This window comes from Oncorhynchus mykiss, chromosome 20 (assembly GCF_013265735.2).
Source record: "Oncorhynchus mykiss isolate Arlee chromosome 20, USDA_OmykA_1.1, whole genome shotgun sequence".
In the NCBI taxonomy this organism is placed as follows: Eukaryota; Metazoa; Chordata; class Actinopteri; order Salmoniformes; family Salmonidae; genus Oncorhynchus; species Oncorhynchus mykiss.
The window spans coordinates 6,409,829-6,431,778 of NC_048584.1; the positions used below are offsets into that span (position 1 = coordinate 6,409,829).

The 21,950-nt window shown below is 44.7% G+C and overlaps 1 protein-coding gene across 2 annotated transcripts in view; it reads right to left on the reverse strand.

Annotated features, from left to right (window-relative positions):
* LOC110498859 (rhomboid-related protein 1) overlaps nt 1-21,950 on the reverse strand; it is a 66,371-nt gene that overhangs the window by 30,157 nt on the left and 14,264 nt on the right. For both annotated transcript variants that reach the window (XM_021575526.2, XM_021575527.2), the window contains exons 3-5: nt 4,614-4,838; nt 2,794-2,942; nt 2,375-2,487 (exon numbers count right to left, since the gene is read on the reverse strand). In XM_021575526.2, the coding sequence (XP_021431201.1) occupies nt 2,375-2,487; nt 2,794-2,942; nt 4,614-4,838 (487 nt within the window). The remainder of the gene's footprint in view (nt 1-2,374; nt 2,488-2,793; nt 2,943-4,613; nt 4,839-21,950) is intronic.

The following is a 21,950-nucleotide window of genomic DNA, read 5'->3' on the forward strand; positions in this document are numbered from 1 at the left end:
TTGCTAGAACAACGGTAAGTCTAACGCAGCGGTAATCAGTCTGGTAACACAAGGCTTACGTCATCCACAAACAATCAGACAGGAGATTTCTGGGAAACTGACACGGTTGTTCTCCCCGAGCTATGCAGTAACTTTACAAAGACGGACATACATACTTTACAAATACATACATACATTCGGACATACACCCCCTCCCTCACACACACACACACACACACACACACACACACACACACACACACACACACACACACACACACACACACACACACACACACACACACACACACACACACACACTTGGAATAAACCATATAAAGCACAGTGGAACATTTATTGTTACGATTGCTCACAATATGTTAATGGAGGTTGCTACTCGGCCTTAACTCAAACAGACAATTAATTCCAACAGCATAAAGCTATAAACCTTGCAATATGGCGTTTGGCATTAAATGAGCCACACTAAAACTCCAGTGGAAGAGTCAGCACCACTTGCTCACTTACTTGTCCCCCCTCTTTTCCTCTGTTTGATGTCTGCCTGTTCTTTTCATGTAAAACTGTTAGCTGAAGGCAGGAGGGCACGGGGATCCGGGTCTTTATTACTCTCCCACTGTGCCTAGAGCCAGGGCGTTTGGCCCCACTGACCTCGCACCTGGACGTGAATCCTCGGTCTCTCATAACTCCCTTTATTACGTGTGCCTCATCATTAGCTGCCCTAAAACCCTGCCTGAACCTGTGAGTTTGACCCCCGGCTGTGCCTGTAGACCCCAAGCTCCCCAGGCGCTGATCTACCTGCTTGAAAACAGACCTTCTACTGCTTTTCCTCCTACTTCAGTTTTGGCTGCACTTCGGCTAATACCAGAGAGAGGAGGCCTAAAATCCTCTGCCTCACTGGCTCACTTTTTTTTAATTTTTCCGCCTTTCTCCGATTCATTTTTAAATGTACTTTATTTCACCTTTATTTAACCAGGTAGGCTAGTTAAGAACATGTTCTCATTTATAACTGCAACCTGGCCCAGGTCTGTCATCATCACAAAAATAAATACAAGCATGAGCATGTACTGTGTGTGTGTGTGTGTGTGTGTGTGTGTGTGTGTGTGTGTGTGTGTGTGTGTGTGTGTGTGTGTGTGTGTGTGTGTGTGTTTGTGTGGGCATGCGTTCACGTGCAGGTGTGTGTAAATTTCAGGGAGCACGAGGAGTTGAACGACATTTACACCATCTTATGCTAGGAGGGAAATAAGGGTAGTGAAAGAATCAATGTTTTTAGTAGACAATAGAAAAACAGTACAAAATGAATGAATATCGCTCAATTGGAATTAGGCTTCAGCTTCTGATACAAGTACAAGTCAGAGAGAAAGTGATTTACAACGTCAGAAAACAAAATCATGCAGAGTGGACATAAAAGAGATACAGTACTAGGAAACAAGGGTTTTACGCGTCAGAAGGCCGGCATCTCGGAGTCGCCTCTTCACTGTTGACGTTGAGACTGGTGTTTTGCTTGTACTATTTAATGAAGCCAGTTGAGGACTTGTGAGGCATCTGTTTCTCAAACTAGACACGCTAATGTACTTGTCCTCTTGCTCAGTTGTGCACCGGTGCCTCCCACTCCTTTTTCTATTCTGGTTAGAGCCAGTTTGCTCTGTTCTGTGAAGGGAGTAGTACACAGCGTTGAACGAGATCTTCAATTTCTTGGCAATTTCTGGCATGGAATAGCCTTAATTTCTCAGAACAAGAATAGACTGACGAGTTTCAGAACAAAGTTATTTGATTCTGGACATTTTGAGTCTGTAATCGAACCCACAAATGCTGATGCTCCAGATACTCAACTAGTCTAAAGAAGGCCAGTTTTATTGCTTGTTTAATCAGAACAACAGTTTTCAGCTGTGCTAACAATTGCAAACGTTTAGCCTTTTAAAATGATAAACTTGGATTAGGTAACACAACGTGCCATTGGAACACAGGAGTGATGGCTGCTGATAATGGGCCTCTGTACTCCTACGTAGATATTCCATAAGAAATCTGCCGTTTCCAGCTACAATAGTCATTTACAACATTAACCATGTCCACACTGTATTTCTCATCAATTTGATGTTATTTTAAATGGACAAAAAATGTGCTTTTCTTTCAAAAACAAGGACATTTCTAAGAGACCCCAAACTTTTGAACGGTAGTGAACATTTTATGGCCAACGTACCAGCCATGTGGAACAGACTAACACACCAAGGAACTAAAATATTACTACACCAACAGATTCATATACTAAAACACCAAAGTACCAAGATACAGTACTATCAACACTAAAATACAGGGTTACTAACACAATTAACAACGATACTATCACATCAACCAACGTTGCTAACACACTGACACTCACCTGCCACAACACCGGCCATGTACAGCAGACTGATGCGTAGGATGCCGTGGACCATCTCCAAGGGAACTCCGATCATCAGCTGGAGCAGAGCGTTGAACCCCAGCTGCTCCAACCTGAGAGACGCAGTGAACAGGAGGATGATTCTGGTCTCAATAACAGATTAATTATGCATATAATTTTCATCAGCTCCTTGAGTCTAGACACTTCATCAATGTTAACTACAGTAGTCATCTATCACCATCAATCCTATCTAATGCATTATCGGTCAATGCCTTCCAGTATCAATTAATGTTGCTTCACACTGAGTGTGTGTGTGTGTGTGTGTGTGTGTGTGTGTGTGTGTGTGTGTGTGTGTGTGTGTGTGTGTGCGCATGTATAGGTGCACGTGTGTATGTGAATCAGGTGGGGTGGTCTCTTACCCAACGTGCATGAACATGTAGCTGAAGAAGCGCCAGACCTGGTGGCGGTGTCTGGGGTGGTACACCAGGGGGCTCTTCATGAAGTCTGGCTGGTACGTCTGCAGCACCCACTTATTCAGCATGATGCCATAACACATGAACACGATGATCTGACGGGAGAGACGACACACGCTGGTTCACACCCACGTCTCTTCATTCAGACACTCATTGATATCATATAATACACATTTCTGTTATGAGAGCCAAGAAATTGCAGTGCCAAAACATATTGTGATTTTGCTAATAAATGCCATGAATGTTGTCTTTTTTCGAACGCCGTATGCCTTGCGTCGGTTGGTGACTTCCATTGGCACCAACAAGAGATGCAAATACAGAGAGACACAGAGCTGGACCGATTCCATTTGCTCCTTTCATAAATCATTATCTCCATGAATTTTAATGAAAGGAAATAGTAATTATCATAGCCTCATTGTCATTTCAGACCATTCACCGCCATTGTGAAGCATTTAGATATAAACGCAGTGTTGGTCCCATGTTTCATGAGCTGAAGTAAAAGATTCCAGAAATGTTCCATACGCAAAAAAGATTATTTCTCTTCAATTTTGTGCACAAATTTGTTTATATCCCTGTCAGTGAGAATTTCTCCCTTGCCAAGATTTTAGATTTTTGTTGTTGTTGAATTTAACCTTTATTTAACTAGGCAAGTTAGTTAGGAACAAATTCTTATTTACAATGACGGCCTACCCTGGCCCAACCTGGACGATGCTGGGCAAGTTGTACGCCACCCTATGGGACTCCCAATCACCGCCGGATGTGATACAGTGTGCGCCACTAGGGAGCCCTAATCATCCACCTGACAGGTGTGGCATAATCCGCCTCCAACGTCGGTTTAGAGAATTTGTTAGTACGGCCAATGACGTTGGAGGCGGCTTATGGTAGAAAAATTATCATAAAATTCTCTGGCAACAGCTCTGGTGGATATTCCTGCAGTCAGCATGCAAATTGCACGCTCCCTCAAAACTGGGGACATCTGGGGTATTGTGTTGTGACAAAACTGCACATTTTAGAGTGGCCTTTTATTGCCCCCAGCACAAGGTGCACCTGTGTAATGATCATGTTGTTTTATCAGTTTCTTGATACGCCACACCTGTCAAGTGGATGGATTATCTTGGCAAAGGAGAAATGCTCACTAACAGGGATGTAAACAAATTTGCGCACAAAATGAGAGAAATAAGCTTTTTCTGCATTTGGAAAATCTTTTATTTCAGCTCATGAAACATGAGCCCAAGACTTTACATGTTGCATTTATATTTTTGTTAAGTATATTTCAACTGACTGTTTTCTATGAACTGTAACTCAGTAAAATATTTAAATTGTTGCATGTTGCATTTATATTTTAGTTCAGTGTAAGAGCACTTCATTCACTTTCTTCAGAATGGCAGTGAGTTAGAACAGAAAGTGCTGTTGCTTCGCTGCGGAGCAGCAGGTTTTATAGCATTGCCTGTTCAAGCCAAGGCCTCTGGGGCTAAAGCTGTCTAGTGGTTATTTTCTTTCCTCTCACTAAATTGTTCCAATAATGTCAATGACTTGGCCAGAGACTAGTCCACTGGCTTGGTTTCCCAGTTCTACATTCAATCATGAAATTCAATCATGAAAGCCAATACAGTGTTGCCTTCGAAGACAGGCATCGATTTGCACCTCCTTAACCATTGTTTACCAAATAGTTGGTCAGTGCCCACATATGACAAAGCTAAAGACTTTTTATGCCATAAACATCGTTCTGCTTATTTGAAGGGTCTTCTTTCTCTCTTCCCTCTCACCTGGACAATGGTAATGATGGCCATGAATATGGGCGGGGGACAAAGGCGGTTCTGGTGGAAGTACCAGCGCCGGTCTGTCTCGCAGGGCAGGATCTCATAGGCCACGTAGCGCACAAAGCGCTTATACACACCAAGGCCCGTCTCATCCAATAGGATCTCTCGCTGCAGCGTACGGCGGCCATTGGCGATGGCCCGTCGGAAACTGCTGGAACGCTTGCTGCTCATCTGAAGAGAAGGGCGGGAGATGGATGACATATAGAAAAAGAAAGGAGAAAGAGAGAGAACGAGAACAAAGTTAGTATTCCTTTGACTGACAGAGTGAAGAAATATATCACTTTATAGATGAACTGGCATGCTAAATGCCTGCAACTGCTTTTAGAAGTTGACTTTTCAACTGCACTGCATCTCAGTGTATATGGATCTGTGTATGCCTATGCCATAGAGAGAATGATGCTTAAATCCAAGATGATACATAGACAATATGTCAAGCCACATTCATACTGTATCTATCTATACTGCAACAGTCGTCAGAGTGCCAACAGACCCCACCAAGGAGGCCGCTAAAGCAAACCAACCATATTTCATTAGGTGCTGTTGTGTGCAGGCTCATTACATCCGGACACTGTGGGGAGCATAATAATGAAAGTAATCGGGTGTAATATCTACATGGTGCTAATGAAAGAAACAAAACAAGGAGACAAATAAATATAGAAACAAAGAAATCACATACAAATGAGTCCTAGTCATCTGGGGCTATTAACCTTTTTATTTTATTTTTAGGAATAACAGAAATATATAGTTAGTCTGTAGAGCGGTAGTGGATTGTGGTGAAGTATAGTCGAGTGGGATGCCATGAGACACATATTAGGTAATTATGATGCCAGGGTTGAACAATGAACGAGTGTGGGCCTGTGGCACACCGATAAGCAGCGTGAAGACGAGAGGGGCCGCCGGCCCTCCCGTGGCTGCACTACCGCATATTTTAGCATAGAGATTAGGCCCAGGAAATGCAATTATACTGTACATGCTTTAGGAGGGAGAGGAAAGCGCATTAGGAAGGAAGGAAAGGAAAATGATATGCCCTCGTGGATCTCCTAGCTCCGGGGAAGCACAACTGCGGAAGTGAATGGTTTCCACCTGTCTTTACCAATGTCTTCAAGAGACTGAATAGGAGAAAAGGAGGTTGGGGGATGTATACACAAATAAAAAAAATTCTTCTCTGTGGGCTTTCTTCTCTAAACGATGCCTGTGTTTCCAGTGTTTAAACCAACATTTTTTTTATCCGAAAACACCTACTGCTTTTCCTCTTAGCGATGCGTTTCTTCTCCCTCTCTGAGATTTGTGCTCTTGAACGTTCCCGGGAGACGTTTCCAATCAGACACACTTGTCATTCTGCCTTGCCTTCTCCTCTGACATGCGAGACTGCCGCTTCTAAAGTGAGCATTAAGTGGCCTTTGAAGTTTGAGACAGGGAGGCAGACAATAAGGCGTGTTAGTACGAGAGCTGACGACTTGACTGGTGAGCCCTGACAAACACAGCAGGAGCATTCTAGCAGGGTGTGCTAGTATCACATCCCATTGCATCACTACTCCGTACTCAGGAGAACCTCAGACTCTGGCATCAACAAGGTCCGCAGCTAAAATTCCCCTGACAAGAAGCAAGATGATGTCTGCCAGGGACAATAATTTATATTAAAGGCTAAGGATGGAGCTGAAGATAGAATTCCCTTTAAGGGAGACCGGAATGGACCTAATTGACATCCGGTGTGTGTGTGTCCGTTTGTGTGTATTCCGAACAGCAGGATGCTCACACTCCCCTCCTTGTGAACAGTGTGGGCTTACAGTACATACTGGTCTCAGCTCAGATCCAGCCTCTGTTCTTCATGATGACTTAATTAGTTCTGGTGTTTTCTCAATAGTGTACAGTTGTGGCCAAAAGTTGAGAATGACACAAATATAAATTTTCACAACGTCTGCTGCCTCAGTTTAAATGATGGCAATTTGCATATACTCCAGAACATTATGAAGAGAGATCAGATGAATTGCAATTAATTGCCAAGTCACTCTTTGCCATGCAAATGAACTGAATCCCCCAAAAACATTTCCACTGCATTTCAGCCCTGCCACAAAAGGACCAGCTGACATCATGTCAGTGATTCTATCATTGCCATGCAAATGAACTGAATCCCCCCAAAACATTTCCACTGCATTTCAGCCCTGCCACAAAAGGACCAGCTGACATCATGTCAGTGATTCTATCATTAACAGAGGTGAGTGTGTTGACAAGGACAAGGCTGGAGATCACTCTGTCATTATGATTGACTTCGAATAACAGACTGGAAGCTTCAAAAGGAGGGTGGTGCTTGGAATCATTGTTCTTCCTCTGTCAACCATGGTTACCTGCAAGGAAACACGTGCTGTCATCATTGCTTTGCACAAAAAGGGCTTCACAGGCAAGGATATTGCTGCCAGTAAGATTGCACCTAAATCAACCATTTATCGGATCATCAAGAACTTCAAGGAGAGCGGTTCAATTGTTGTGAAGAATGCTTCAGGGTGCCCAAGAATGTCCAGCAAGCGCCAGGACCGTCTCCTAAACTTGATTCAGCTGAGGGATCGGGGCACCACCAGTACAAAGCTTGCTCAGAACTAGCAGCAGGCAGGTGTGAGTGCATCTGCACGCACAGTGAGGCGAAGACTTTTGGAGGATGGCCTGGTGTCAAGAAGGGCAGGAAAGAAGCCACTTCTCTCCAGGAAAAACATCAGGGACAGACTGATATTCTGCAAAAGGTACAGGGATTGGACTGCTGAGGACTGGGGTAAAGTCATTTTTTTGATGAATCCCCTTTCCGATTGTTTGGGGCATCCGGAAAAAAGCTTGTCCGGAGAAGACAAGGTGAGCGCTACCATCAGTCCTATGTCATGCCAACAGAAAAGCATCCTGAGACCATTCATGTGTGGGGTTGCTTCTCAGCCAAGGGAGTGGGCTCACTCACTATTTTGCCTAAGAACACAGCCATGAATAAAGAATGGTACCAACACATCCTCCGAGAGCAACTTCTTCCAACCATCCAGGAACAGTTTGGTGACGAACAATACATTTTCCAGCATGATGGAGCACCTTGCCATAGGGTAAAAGTGATAACTAAGTGGCTCGGGGAACCAAACATCGATATTTTGTGTCCATGGCCAGGAAACTCCCCAGACATTAATCCCATTGAGAACTTGTGGTCAATCCTCAAGAGGCGGGTGGACAAACAAAAACCCACAAATTCTGACAAACTCCAAGCATTGATTATGCAAGAATGGGCTGCCATCAGTCAGGATGTGGCCCAGACCGCCAGGGCGGACTGCAAATATTGACTATTTGCATCAACTTCATGTAATTGTCAATAAAAGCCTTTGACACTTATAAAATGCTTGTAATTATACTTCAGTATTCCATAGTAATATCTGACAAAAATATCTAAAGACAATGAAGCAGCAAACTTTGTGGAAATTAATATTTGTGTCATTCTCAAAACCTTTGGCCACGACTGTACTTATAGTTTGAATATATAATAACAAAGATGATATTTGTTCCTGTCACGGTATTGTGTAGAGACGGACCAAGGCGCAGCGTGCTCTGAGTTCCACATCTTTATTTTTGTGAAACTTACAAAAAACAAAAGGAAACAAACAATGAACCATAACTTAAAAACAAGATTCCACAAAAACCCAGTGGGGAAATGGGTGCCTAAATATGATCCCCAATCAGAGACAATGATAAACAACTGCCTCTGATTGGGAACCAGACCAGGCCAACATAGACATAAAACAACCTAGATAACCCACCCTAGTCACACCCTGACCTAACCAACATAGAGAATAAAAGGCTCTCTATGGTCAGGGCGTGACAGTTCCATAGTTTTCCTTATATAGATGTATATTAGGAGGTATTGAGTTTTGTATCGAGTTTGTTATCAAGTCATTCTAAATGATTCAGACGTGCCATTCCACTACATTTCCAAAATTGGTCATGATGGTTTCCAAACAAAGTTTGATAACTTTAGCTAATCTAATTTATTTAATTAATAGCTGATTGGGAGAGCATCAGCCCTCGCTCTCTTACACACAGAGCCCTCCAGGCGTAGAGTCAGAGAGTCCTGCTGCTAAACGATAGCTAGCTCAATTAATAAATCATTCAATTAATGTTACTAAATGATTTACCAAATCAAATCACATTTTATTTGTCACATGCGCCAAATACAACAGGTCTAAACCTTACCGCGAAATGATCAATTACAATCCCTTAACCAACAATGCAGTTCAAGAAATAGAGTTAAGAAAATATTTACTAAATAAACTAAAGTAAAAAAAAAAAAAGAATCAAAAAGTAATACAAGAAAATCACATAACAATAACGAGGCTATATACAGGGGGTACTGGTACAGAGTCAATGTGGAGGCTATATACAGGGGGTACTGGTACAGAGTCAATGTGGAGGCTATATACAGGGGGTACTGGTACAGAGTCAATGTGGAGGCTATATACAGGGGGAACTGGTACAGAGTCAATGTGGAGGCTATATACAGGGGGTACTGGTACAGAGTCAATGTGGAGGCTATATACAGGGGGTACTGGTACAGAGTCAATGTGGAGGCTATATACAGGGGGTACTGGTACAGAGTCAATGTGGAGGCTATATACAGGGGGAACTGGTACAGAGTCAATGTGGAGGCTATATACAGGGGGTACTGGTACAGAGTCAATGTGGAGGCTATATACAGGGGGAACTGGTACAGAGTCAATGTGGAGGCTATATACAGGGGGTACTGGTACAGAGTCAATGTGGAGACTATATACAGGGGGTACTGGTACAGAGTCAATGTGGGGGCTATATACAGGGGGTACTGGTACAGAGTCAATGTGGAGGCTATATACAGGGGGTACTGGTACAGAGTCAATGTGGGGGCTATATACAGGGGGTACTGGTACAGAGTCAATGTGGAGACTATATACAGGGGGTACTGGTACAGAGTCAATGTGGAGGCTATATACAGGGGGTACTGGTACAGAGTCAATGTGGAGACTATATACAGGGGGTACTGGTACAGAGTCAATGTGGAGGCTATATACAGGGGGTACTGGTACAGAGTCAATGTGGAGGCTATATACAGGGGGTACTGGTACAGAGTCAATGTGGAGGCTATATACAGGGGGTACTGGTACAGAGTCAATGTGGAGGCTATATACAGGGGGTACCGGTACAGAGTCAATGTGGAGGCTATATACAGGGGGTACTGGTACAGAGTCAATGTGGAGACTATATACAGGGGGTACTGGTACAGAGTCAATGTGGAGGCTATATACATGGGGTACTGGTACAGAGTCAATGTGGAGGCTATATACAGGGGGTACTGGTACAGAGTCAATGTGGAGGCTATATACAGGGGGTACTGGTACAGAGTCAATGTGGAGGCTATATACAGGGGGTACTGGTACAGAGTCAATAACGAGACTATATACAGGGGGTACTGGTACAGAGTCAATGTGGAGACTATATACAGGGGGTACTGGTACAGAGTCAATAACGAGGCTATATACAGGGGGTACCGGTACAGAGTCAATGTGGAGGCTATATACAGGGGGTACTGGTACAGAGTCAATGTGGAGGCTATATACAGGGGGTACCGGTACAGAGTCAATGTGGAGACTATATACAGGGGGTACCAGTACAGAGTCAATGTGGAGACTATATACAGGGGGTACCGGTACAGAGTCAATGTGGAGGCTATATACAGGGGGTACCGGTACAGAGTCAATGTGGAGGCTATATACAGGGGGTACCGGTACAGAGTCAATGTGGAGACTATATACAGGGGGTACTGGTACAGAGTCAATGTGGAGGCTATATACAGGGGGTACCAGTACAGAGTCAATGTGGAGGCTATATACAGGGGGTACTGGTACAGAGTCAATGTGGAGGCTATATACAGGGGGTACCGGTACAGAGTCAATGTGGAGGCTATATACAGGGGGTACCGGTACAGAGTCAATGTGGAGGCTATATACAGGGGGTACCGGTACAGAGTCAATGTGGAGGCTATATACAGGGGGTACTGGTACAGAGTCAATGTGGAGGCTATATACAGGGGGTACCAGTACAGAGTCAATGTGGAGGCTATATACAGGGGGTACTGGTACAGAGTCAATGTGGAGGCTATATACAGGGGGTACCAGTACAGAGTCAATGTGGAGGCTATATACAGGGGGTACCAGTACAGAGTCAATGTGGAGGCTATATACAGGGGGTACCAGTACAGAGTCAATGTGGAGACTATATACAGGGGGTACCGGTACAGAGTCAATGTGGAGGCTATATACAGGGGGTACCGGTACAGAGTCAATGTGGAGGCTATATACAGGGGGTACTGGTACAGAGTCAATGTGGAGGCTATATACAGGGGGTACTGGTACAGAGTCCATGTGGAGGCTATATACAGGGGGTACCGGTACAGAGTCAATGTGGAGGCTATATACAGGGGGTACTGGTACAGAGTCAATGTGGAGGCTATATACAGGGGGTACTGGTACAGAGTCAATGTGGAGGCTATATACAGGGGGTACTGGTACAGAGTCAATGTGGAGGCTATATACAGGGGGTACCGGTACAGAGTCAATGTGGAGGCTATATACAGGGGGTACCGGTACAGAGTCAATGTGGAGGCTATATACAGGGGGTACTGGTACAGAGTCAATGTGGAGGCTATATACAGGGGGTACTGGTACAGAGTCAATGTGGAGGCTATATACAGGGGGTACCGGTACAGAGTCAATGTGGAGGCTATATACAGGGGGTACCGGTACAGAGTCAATGTGGAGGCTATATACAGGGGGTACTGGTACAGAGTCAATGTGGAGGCTATATACAGGGGGTACTGGTACAGAGTCAATGTAGAGGCTATATACAGGGGGTACTGGTACAGAGTCAATGTGGAGGCTATATACAGGTGGGTACTGGTACAGAGTCAATGTGGAGGCTATATACAGGGGGTACTGGTACAGAGTCAATGTGGAGGCTATATACAGGGGGTACCGGTACAGAGTCAATGTGGAGACTATATACAGGGGGTACCGGTACAGAGTCAATGTGGAGGCTATATACAGGGGGTACTGGTACAGAGTCAATGTGGAGGCTATATACAGGGGGTACTGGTACAGAGTCAATGTGGAGACTATATACAGGGGGTACTGGTACAGAGTCAATGTGGAGACTATATACAGGGGGTACTGGTACAGAGTCAATGTGGAGGCTCTATACAGGGGGTACTGGTACAGAGTCAATGTGGAGGCTATATACAGGGGGTACTGGTACTGAGTCAATGTGGAGACTATATACAGGGGGTACTGGTACAGAGTCAATGTGGAGGCTATATACAGGGGGTACTGGTACAGAGTCAATGTGGAGGCTATATACAGGGGGTACTGGTACAGAGTCAATGTGGAGACTATATACAGGGGGTACTGGTACAGAGTCAATGTGGAGGCTATATACAGGGGGTACTGGTACAGAGTCAATGTGGGGGCTATATACAGGGGGTACTGGTACAGAGTCAATGTGGAGGCTATATACAGGGGGTACTGGTACAGAGTCAATGTGGAGGCTATATACAGGGGGTACTGGTACAGAGTCAATGTGGAGACTATATACAGGGGGTACTGGTACAGAGTCAATGTGGAGACTATATACAGGGGGTACTGGTACAGAGTCAATGTGGAGGCTATATACAGGGGGTACTGGTACAGAGTCAATGTGGAGGCTATATACAGGGGGTACTGGTACAGAGTCAATGTGGAGACTATATACAGGGGGTACTGGTACAGAGTCAATGTGGAGACTATATACAGGGGGTACTGGTACAGAGTCAATGTGGAGGCTATATACAGGGGGTACCGGTACAGAGTCAATGTGGAGGCTATATACAGGGGGTACTGGTACAGAGTCAATGTGGAGACTATATACAGGGTGTTACGGTACAGAGTCAATGTGGAGGCTATATACAGGAGGTACCGGTACAGAGTCAATGTGGAGACTATATACAGGGGGTACTGGTACAGAGTCAATGTGGAGGCTATATACAGGGGGTACTGGTACAGAGTCAATGTGGAGACTATATACAGGGGGTACTGGTACAGAGTCAATGTGGAGGCTATATACAGGGGGTACCGGTACAGAGTCAATGTGGAGGCTATATACAGGGGGTACTGGTACAGAGTCAATGTGGAGACTATATACAGGGGGTACTGGTACAGAGTCAATGTGGAGGCTATATACAGGGGGTACTGGTACAGAGTCAATGTGGAGACTATATACAGGGGGTGCTGGTACAGAGTCAATGTGGAGGCTATATACAGGGGGTACTGGTACAGAGTCAATGTGGAGGCTATATACAGGGGGTGCTGGTACAGAGTCAATGTGGAGGCTATATACAGGGGGAACTGGTACAGAGTCAATGTGGAGGCTATATACAGGGGGTGCTGGTACAGAGTCAATGTGGAGGCTATATACAGGGGGAACTGGTACAGAGTCAATGTGGAGGCTATATACAGGGGGAACTGGTACAGAGTCAATGTGGAGGCTATATACAGGGGGTACTGGTACAGAGTCAATAACGAGGCTATATACAGGGGGTACTGGTACAGAGTCAATGTGGAGGCTATATACAGGGGGTACTGGTACAGAGTCAATGTGGAGACTATATACAGGGGGTACTGGTACAGAGTCAATGTGGAGGCTATATACAGGGGGTGCTGGTACAGAGTCAATGTGGAGGCTATATACAGGGGGTACTGGTACAGAGTCAATGTGGAGGCTATATACAGGGGGTACTGGTACAGAGTCAATAACGAGGCTATATACAGGGGGTACTGGTACAGAGTCAATGTGGAGGCTATATACAGGGGGTACTGGTACAGAGTCAATGTGGAGACTATATACAGGGGGTACTGGTACAGAGTCAATGTGGAGGCTATATACAGGGGGTGCTGGTACAGAGTCAATGTGGAGGCTATATACAGGGGGTACTGGTACAGAGTCAATGTGGAGGCTATATACAGGGGGTACTGGTACAGAGTCAATGTGGAGACTATATACAGGGGGTACTGGTACAGAGTCAATGTGGAGGCTATATACAGGGGGTACTGGTACAGAGTCAATGTGGAGACTATATACAGGGGGTACTGGTACAGAGTCAATGTGGAGGCTATATACAGGGGGTACTGGTACAGAGTCAATGTGGAGGCTATATACAGGGGGTACCGGTACAGAGTCAATGTGGAGGCTATATACAGGGGGTACTGGTACAGAGTCCATGTGGAGGCTATATACAGGGGGTACTGGTACAGAGTCCATGTGGAGGCTATATACAGGGGGTACTGGTACAGAGTCCATGTGGAGGCTATATACAGGGGGTACTGGTACAGAGTCCATGTGGAGGCTATATACAGGGGGTACTGGTACAGAGTCAATGTGGAGGTTATATACAGGGGTACTGGTACAGAGTCAATAACGAGGCTATATACAGGGGGTACTGGTACAGAGTCAATGTGGAGGCTATATACAGGGGGTACCGGTACAGAGTCAATGTGGAGGCTATATACAGGGGGTACTGGTACTGAGTCAATGTGGAGGTTATATACAGGGGGTACCGGTACTGAGTCAATGTGGAGGCTATATACAGGGGGTACCGGTACAGAGTCAATGTGGAGGCTATATACAGGGGGTACTGGTACTGAGTCAATGTGGAGGTTATATACAGGGGGTACTGGTACAGAGTCAATGTGGAGGCTATATACAGGGGGTACCGGTACAGAGTCAATGTGGAGGCTATATACAGGGGGTACCGGTACAGAGTCAATGTGGAGGCTATATACAGGGGGTACCGGTACAGAGTCAATGTGGAGGCTATATACAGGGGGTACCGGTACTGAGTCAATGTGGAGGCTATATACAGGGGGTACCGGTACAGAGTCAATGTGGAGGCTATATACAGGGGGTACTGGTACTGAGTCAATGTGGAGGTTATATACAGGGGGTACTGGTACAGAGTCAATGTGGAGGCTATATACAGGGGGTACCGGTACAGAGTCAATGTGGAGGCTATATACAGGGGGTACTGGTACAGAGTCAATGTGGAGGCTATATACAGGGGGTACTGGTACAGAGTCAATGTGGAGGCTATATACAGGGGGTACTGGTACAGAGTCAATGTGGAGGCTATATACAGGGGGTACTGGTACAGAGTCAATGTGGAGGCTATATACAGGGGGTACTGGTACAGAGTCAATGTGGAGGCTATATACAGGGGGTACCGGTACAGAGTCAATGTGGAGGCTATATACAGGGGGTACTGGTACTGAGTCAATGTGGAGACTATATACAGGGGGTACTGGTACAGAGTCAATGTGGAGGCTATATACAGGGGGTACTGGTACAGAGTCAATGTGGAGGCTATATACAGGGGGTACTGGTACTGAGTCAATGTGGAGACTATATACAGGGGGTACTGGTACAGAGTCAATGTGGAGGCTATATACAGGGGGTACTGGTACAGAGTCAATGTGGAGGCTATATACAGGGGGTACTGGTACTGAGTCAATGTGGAGACTATATACAGGGGGTACTGGTACAGAGTCAATGTGGAGACTATATACAGGGGGTACTGGTACAGAGTCAATGTGGAGGCTATATACAGGGGGTACTGGTACTGAGTCAATGTGGAGACTATATACAGGGGGTACTGGTACAGAGTCAATGTGGAGGCTATATACAGGGGGTACTGGTACAGAGTCCATGTGGAGACTATATACAGGGGGTACTGGTACAGAGTCAATGTGGAGGCTATATACAGGGGGTACTGGTACTGAGTCAATGTGGAGGCTATATACAGGGGGTACTGGTACAGAGTCCATGTGGAGGCTATATACAGGGGGTACTGGTACAGAGTCAATGTGGAGGTTATATACAGGGGGTACAGGTACAGAGTCAATGTGGAGGCTATATACAGGGGGTACTGGTACAGAGTCAATGTGGAGGCTATATACAGGGGGTACTGGTACAGAGTCAATGTGGAGGCTATATACAGGGGGTGCTGGTACAGAGTCAATGTGGAGGCTATATACAGGGGGTGCTGGTACAGAGTCAATGTGGAGGCTATATACAGGGGGTACTGGTACAGAGTCAATGTGGAGGTTATATACAGGGGGTACTGGTACAGAGTCAATGTGGAGGCTATATACAGGGGGTGCTGGTACAGAGTCAATGTGGAGGCTATATACAGGGGGTACCTGTACAGAGTCAATGTGGAGGCTATATACAGGGGGTACTGGTACAGAGTCAATGTGGAGGCTATATACAGGGGGTACTGGTACAGAGTCAATGTGGAGGCTATATACAGGGGGTACTGGTACAGAGTCAATGTGGAGGCTATATACAGGGGGTACTGGTACAGAGTCAATGTGGAGGCTATATACAGGGGGTACTGGTACAGAGTCAATGTGGAGGCTATATACAGGGGGTACTGGTACAGAGTCAATGTGGAGGCTATATACAGGGGGTACTGGTACAGAGTCAATGTGGAGGCTATATACAGGGGGTACTGGTACAGAGTCAATGTGGAGGCTATATACAGGGGGTACTGGTACAGAGTCAATGTGGAGGCTATATACAGGGGGTACTGGTACAGAGTCAATGTGGAGGCTATATACAGGGGGTACTGGTACAGAGTCAATGTGGAGGCTATATACAGGGGGTACTGGTACAGAGTCAATGTGGAGGCTATATACAGGGGGTACTGGTACAGAGTCAATGTGGAGGCTATATACAGGGGGTACTGGTACAGAGTCAATGTGGAGGCTATATACAGGGGGTACTGGTACAGAGTCAATGTGGAGGCTATATACAGGGGGTACTGGTACAGAGTCAATGTGGAGGCTATATACAGGGGGTACTGGTACAGAGTCAATGTGGAGGCTATATACAGGGGGTACTGGTACAGAGTCAATGTGGAGGCTATATACAGGGGGTACTGGTACAGAGTCAATGTGGAGGCTATATACAGGGGGTACTGGTACAGAGTCAATGTGGAGGCTATATACAGGGGGTACTGGTACAGAGTCAATGTGCGGGGGTACAGGTTAGTCGAGGTAATATGTAAAGTGACTATGCACATAGATAATAAACAGCGAGTAGCAGCAGTGTAAAGACAAATGCGAGGGGGTCAAAAAAATTGTCAGGAGGGGACTAAGCAGGAACCCTGAGGGGCCCCAGTGTTGAGGATCAGCGTGTCAGATGTGTTGTTGCCTACCCATACCACCTGGGGCCAGCGAGTCTGGAAGTCCAGGATCCAGTTGCAGAGGGAGGTATTTAGTCCCAGGGTCCTTAGCATAGTGATGAGCTTTATGAGCACTATGGTGTTGAACGCTGAGCTGTAGTCAATTAACAGCATTCTCACATTGGTGTTCCTTTTGACCAGGTGGGAAAGGGCAGTGTGAAGTGCGAGTGCGATTGAGATTGCGTCATCTGTGGATCTGTTGGGGCAGTATGCGAATTGGAGGGGGTCTAGAGTTTCTGGCATGATGGTGTTGATGTGAGCCATGACCAGCCTTTCAAAGCACTTCATGGCTACAGATGTTAGTGCTACGGGGCGGAATTCATTTAGGAAGGTTACCTTCGCTTTCTTGGGCAAAGGGACTATGGTGGTCTGTTTGAAACATATAGGTATTACAGACTTGATCAGGGAGAGGTTGAAAATGTCAGTGAAGACACTTGCCAGTTGGTCCGCGCATGCTTTGAGTACACATCCTGGTAATCCATCTGGCCCCGCTGTTTTGTGAATGTGTGAATGTTTAAAGGTCTTGCTCAGCTGGTGCTCTCATGCATGCTTCAGTGTTGCTTGCCTCAAAGCGAGCATAAAAAGCATTTAGCTCGTCTGGTAGGCTCGCATCACTGGGCAGCTCGCGGCTGGGTTTCCCTTTCTAGTCTGTAATAGTTTTCAAGCCCTACCACATACTGTGAAGAACCAGGTTGGAATCTGAATGCCCCTGAATTACCATATAGTAAATGACTCACCATCACTTAGTACTGTTAAACAGGATCAGCACGCCATTTACTACACATTTACTGGTAATTTATAATCCATTATTAAGCTATTAAATAAATGCAAACACACAGTGATAAGAAAAAAGGAAATCACTGTGGATCTCGGCACTGTTTGCACCCACCCTTATTCTAGCAAAATCCTTTTAAAATGAGAGCCCACCTTTATCTCCCCATAAACCCATAGCCATAACCCTCCTTCATGGTTTTATCTTCAGGACCTAAACTGGAAAAACCTTCGGTTATGGACACTTAAGCAAAGTGCACCACTTTGGAGCCAGCAATCCAAGCAAAAAATAAATGGTGCCTGCCTGAGTTTGTGGTGTTTTGCGAGGGTGTGTTTGTATGTGTGGAGCGTGTACGATGAACAGCCAGTATGTGTGTGTGTCAGGGATGATGGGGTGCATCTATCATCTTTTTTTTGTCTTTCCCTTCAGTCAGACGCTCTTCCACTCAGAAGACAGATGGACTGTGGGCACTAAACACGGTCAGATGACCACATTGACACCTCTAAACAATATAATGACCACACTGGAGTCACTAAATATCCCTAAATGGCCTTGCTGGGGACACTCAAACATTCCCCAAGAGAGCTTCAGTCAGATCACAGGTGGCAAACGGTTCTCTGGGCTTATGGTGTCAACTTCATCCATCATCAAGTGGAGCAGAAACCCAGAGAATCCCTAGAACAATATTTCTGTTACACAGGAAACGGAAATATTCTTACTGTAGGTAACTGAAGCATGCCCAGTAAAGTTTTCCTAACCTTGTATATATTTCTGTGTCATGACTACAACACAAAGCATATTGTCAGATTGTGGCAGAGGTGGGATCCGTATTGCTGTATCTCTCCCATTAAGGAGGAAAAATGACTAAGGCAAGGAGTTTTTCATGATCACAGTCACCTGATAATGATCCTACCTACAGGATGGGAGCTGTTGAATGTTCTCAGAACATAATTTAAACTGCCACCTGAAGGAGAGGAATGACAGATTTATTTAATTTAACACAATACATGATAGCAACTACCGGCACACTGTTAACGAGGTGAAATCAGTTGTTATGAAACCCATAGCTAGCCTACGGATATATTTGCACTCCCTTTGTCTAGGGGTCCTAGGCCTAGTTACTACAGACCTCATGGCCACCAAACAAAACCAGCCACCTCCAAGCTTGAAGGTGCAAGTGGAGGTGCACTCCAGTCACCCAAGTCATAGACTGTTTTCTCTGCTACCGCACGGCAAGCAGTACTGGAGCGCCAAGGCTAGGAACAAAAGGCTCCTACCCCCAAGCCATAAGACTGTTGAACAATTAATCAAATGGCCACTGGACTATTTACATTGACCCCCCCCCCCCCCCCCCTCGCTGTTTATTACCTATGCATAGTCACTTCACCCCTACCTACATGTACAAATTACCTCAACTAACCTGTACCCCCGTGCACTGTACTGGGTACTGGTACCCCCTGCATAGAGCCTCGTTATTGTTGTTATTTTGTTACTTTTTAATTTCTTTTTAACGTTAGTTTATTTAGTCAATATTTTCTTAACTCTTCTTGAACTGTACTGTTGGTTAAGGGCTTGTAAAGAAAGCATTTCACTGTAAGGTCTACACTTGTTGTATTTGGAGCATGTGACAAATAAAGTTTGATTTGATTTGAAGCTGGAACACTGACTGACAATCACCTTAATTGGCAACACCTGATGTGCTTATCAACCAGGCTCAGCACCTGGACAAAGTTGCTGGTGCTCCCTTGGGGAATGGAGTGTGGAAGTGGTAGTGAACTGTAGTGTGCTGTTCAAACTACAGTACCTAATCTATTCCATAACACAATATGCTCAATTAGCCTACACATGCACACCAGCCGCATGTGGCCTCAATTCACCTTCCATTTATCAGCTATGCTAACCCCTGAAACATGTTTATACACACAGCCATACACTACTGAACCTGTGGGCTAACAGTTCGCTTCCAAGACATTTACATACATTTATTGAGCCTGAAGACCAATATAGCAAAGGAAAGTTTAACATCCCTGTTCAGCAGACTAACAGAATGAAAGTCACAGCCCCTCAGGCGAAAAGAGCCTCAGTGCATTCAGAAACTATTCAGACCCCTCCACTTTTCCCCAATTTTGTTACATTACAGCCTTATTCTAAAATCCGTATTCCATCATCAAGCTACACACAATACCCTATAATGACAGAGATAAAACAGTTTTTAAAAAACAACATTTTAGCAAATGTATTATTGTCATGGTCGAGGATCAAAGGCCTCAGATCAGCTTGGTAAATAGTGGCAACAACCAGACCCTCTTACCCACAGTAGAGGGGAAGGGAGGGTGGGCCGGTTTTGACACTTAGTTGTAAATTAGGCAGGAGGGGAATCTCTCCCTTTGCCCCTCAGTATTGGGAAAGGAATGTATTTTTTACAGAGACATTTTGCCGCCCAAAACTATAACACCCAAAGAGTGAACTTTGGAACAATATGTATAAGATAGGAATGTTAAAGAATGGTCCGTGGGGATCTAAAGAATAATCCTGTCATATTGCTTTTCATTTTGTGATGTCATTAAAAACGGTATAATGAAAATACTCTAACTTAGGAAGGAAACACATTCAAGCTTTCAAGTTTCTATCGAATATGATGTTAATATAATATGAAGAATGATGAAACTATTTTTGTTAACATATTAATGTGATTTTGGTTTTCTAATAAGATAATGGTTTTTCATGTCCATTGCACATTAACTAAGCGACGACCCTAATCAGAAGAGCGTATCAGTGTGATGGAACTGCGTTTCCAACCAGAGTGCTTAAAAGGATTCACTAAGAATGAACATATCAGACCAGCAGATGGACAGTGTGAGCTGAATGTTACAAATGGTTGAAACTCTAAGACTCAACACGAGGTGAGAAGATAAGCTCATCTATCAGACCAGAAAAGCGTGGAGCGTTGGCCACACGTTGAAATGGTTAGAAACTCTGAAACTCTCAACACGAGTGAAGATAAAGACTAGACCAGAACATTTGACAGTCTGCAGCTGTGCATGTAAAGCGGTCTAGAACTTGACTATCTACCTGAGAAAGGAAGGAGAAGATCCCATCTCAGACAATCATTTGAGCATCTAAAGAAACATCCACTATAAGCCAGAACAACTAAGAAGGACATTGTGACCTCTGGTGGACAACCAGAGCCTTACACTCATCAAGCCACTTCCATAGAAGGATCGATTGATTTCAGAGAGACGAAGGACAAAGACATCTACACGTAAATACATTACATTCCTTACCCCAAATGGACGATGGTTTGTGAGCAAAGTATTATTATTACTTTAAGGGTAGATTCCAAATGTACGTTAACTTTGACTCTCATTGTCTCTCCCTCTCTTTATCTACCCCTCCCTCTCCATGTGTGTAACAAGCTGTCATATCTTGTCAGTCCACTAGGGACCGTTTGTCTAAAGTAATTGTGAATGTGTATTCTGTGTTATTATTTAGTTAGTTAGTAAATAAATGATTAAATCAATTTGTGTAGTACTGAATAAATAGAGAGGCTGGAGTTCTTGTGGATTCAAGAGGTCTGCGACTTTCAGAATGAGACTGAGGTAATGATTAACAGGTGACTGTTATTGATGTAAGAGATATCTACATATCTTCTAGAGTTAATTCGGGAGATGGTAACTTGTTAAACAACTTTTCCCGTGGTGCCCAAAATTCCTATTGATTTAATTGTTACATGATTATTTGAAATCAGCTGGCAATAAAACATACAGTGCCTTGCGAAAGTATTCGGCCCCCTTGAACTTTGCGACCTTTTGCCACATTTCAGGCTTCAAACATAAAGATATAAAACTGTATTTTTTAATGGAGAATCAACAACAAGTGGGACACAATCATAAAGTGGAATAACATTTATTGGATATTTCAAACTTTTTTAACAAATCAAAAACTGAAAAATTGGGCGTGCAAAATTATTCAGCCCCTTTACTTTCAGTGCAGCAAACTCTCTCCAGAAGTTCAGTGAGGATCTCTGAATGATCCAATGTTGACCTAAATGACTAATGATGATAAATACAATCCACCTGTGTGTAATCAAGTCTCCGTATAAATGCACCTGCACTGTGATAGTCTCAGAGGTCCGTCAAAAGCGCAGAGAGCATCATGAAGAACAAGGAACACACCAGGCAGGTCCGAGATA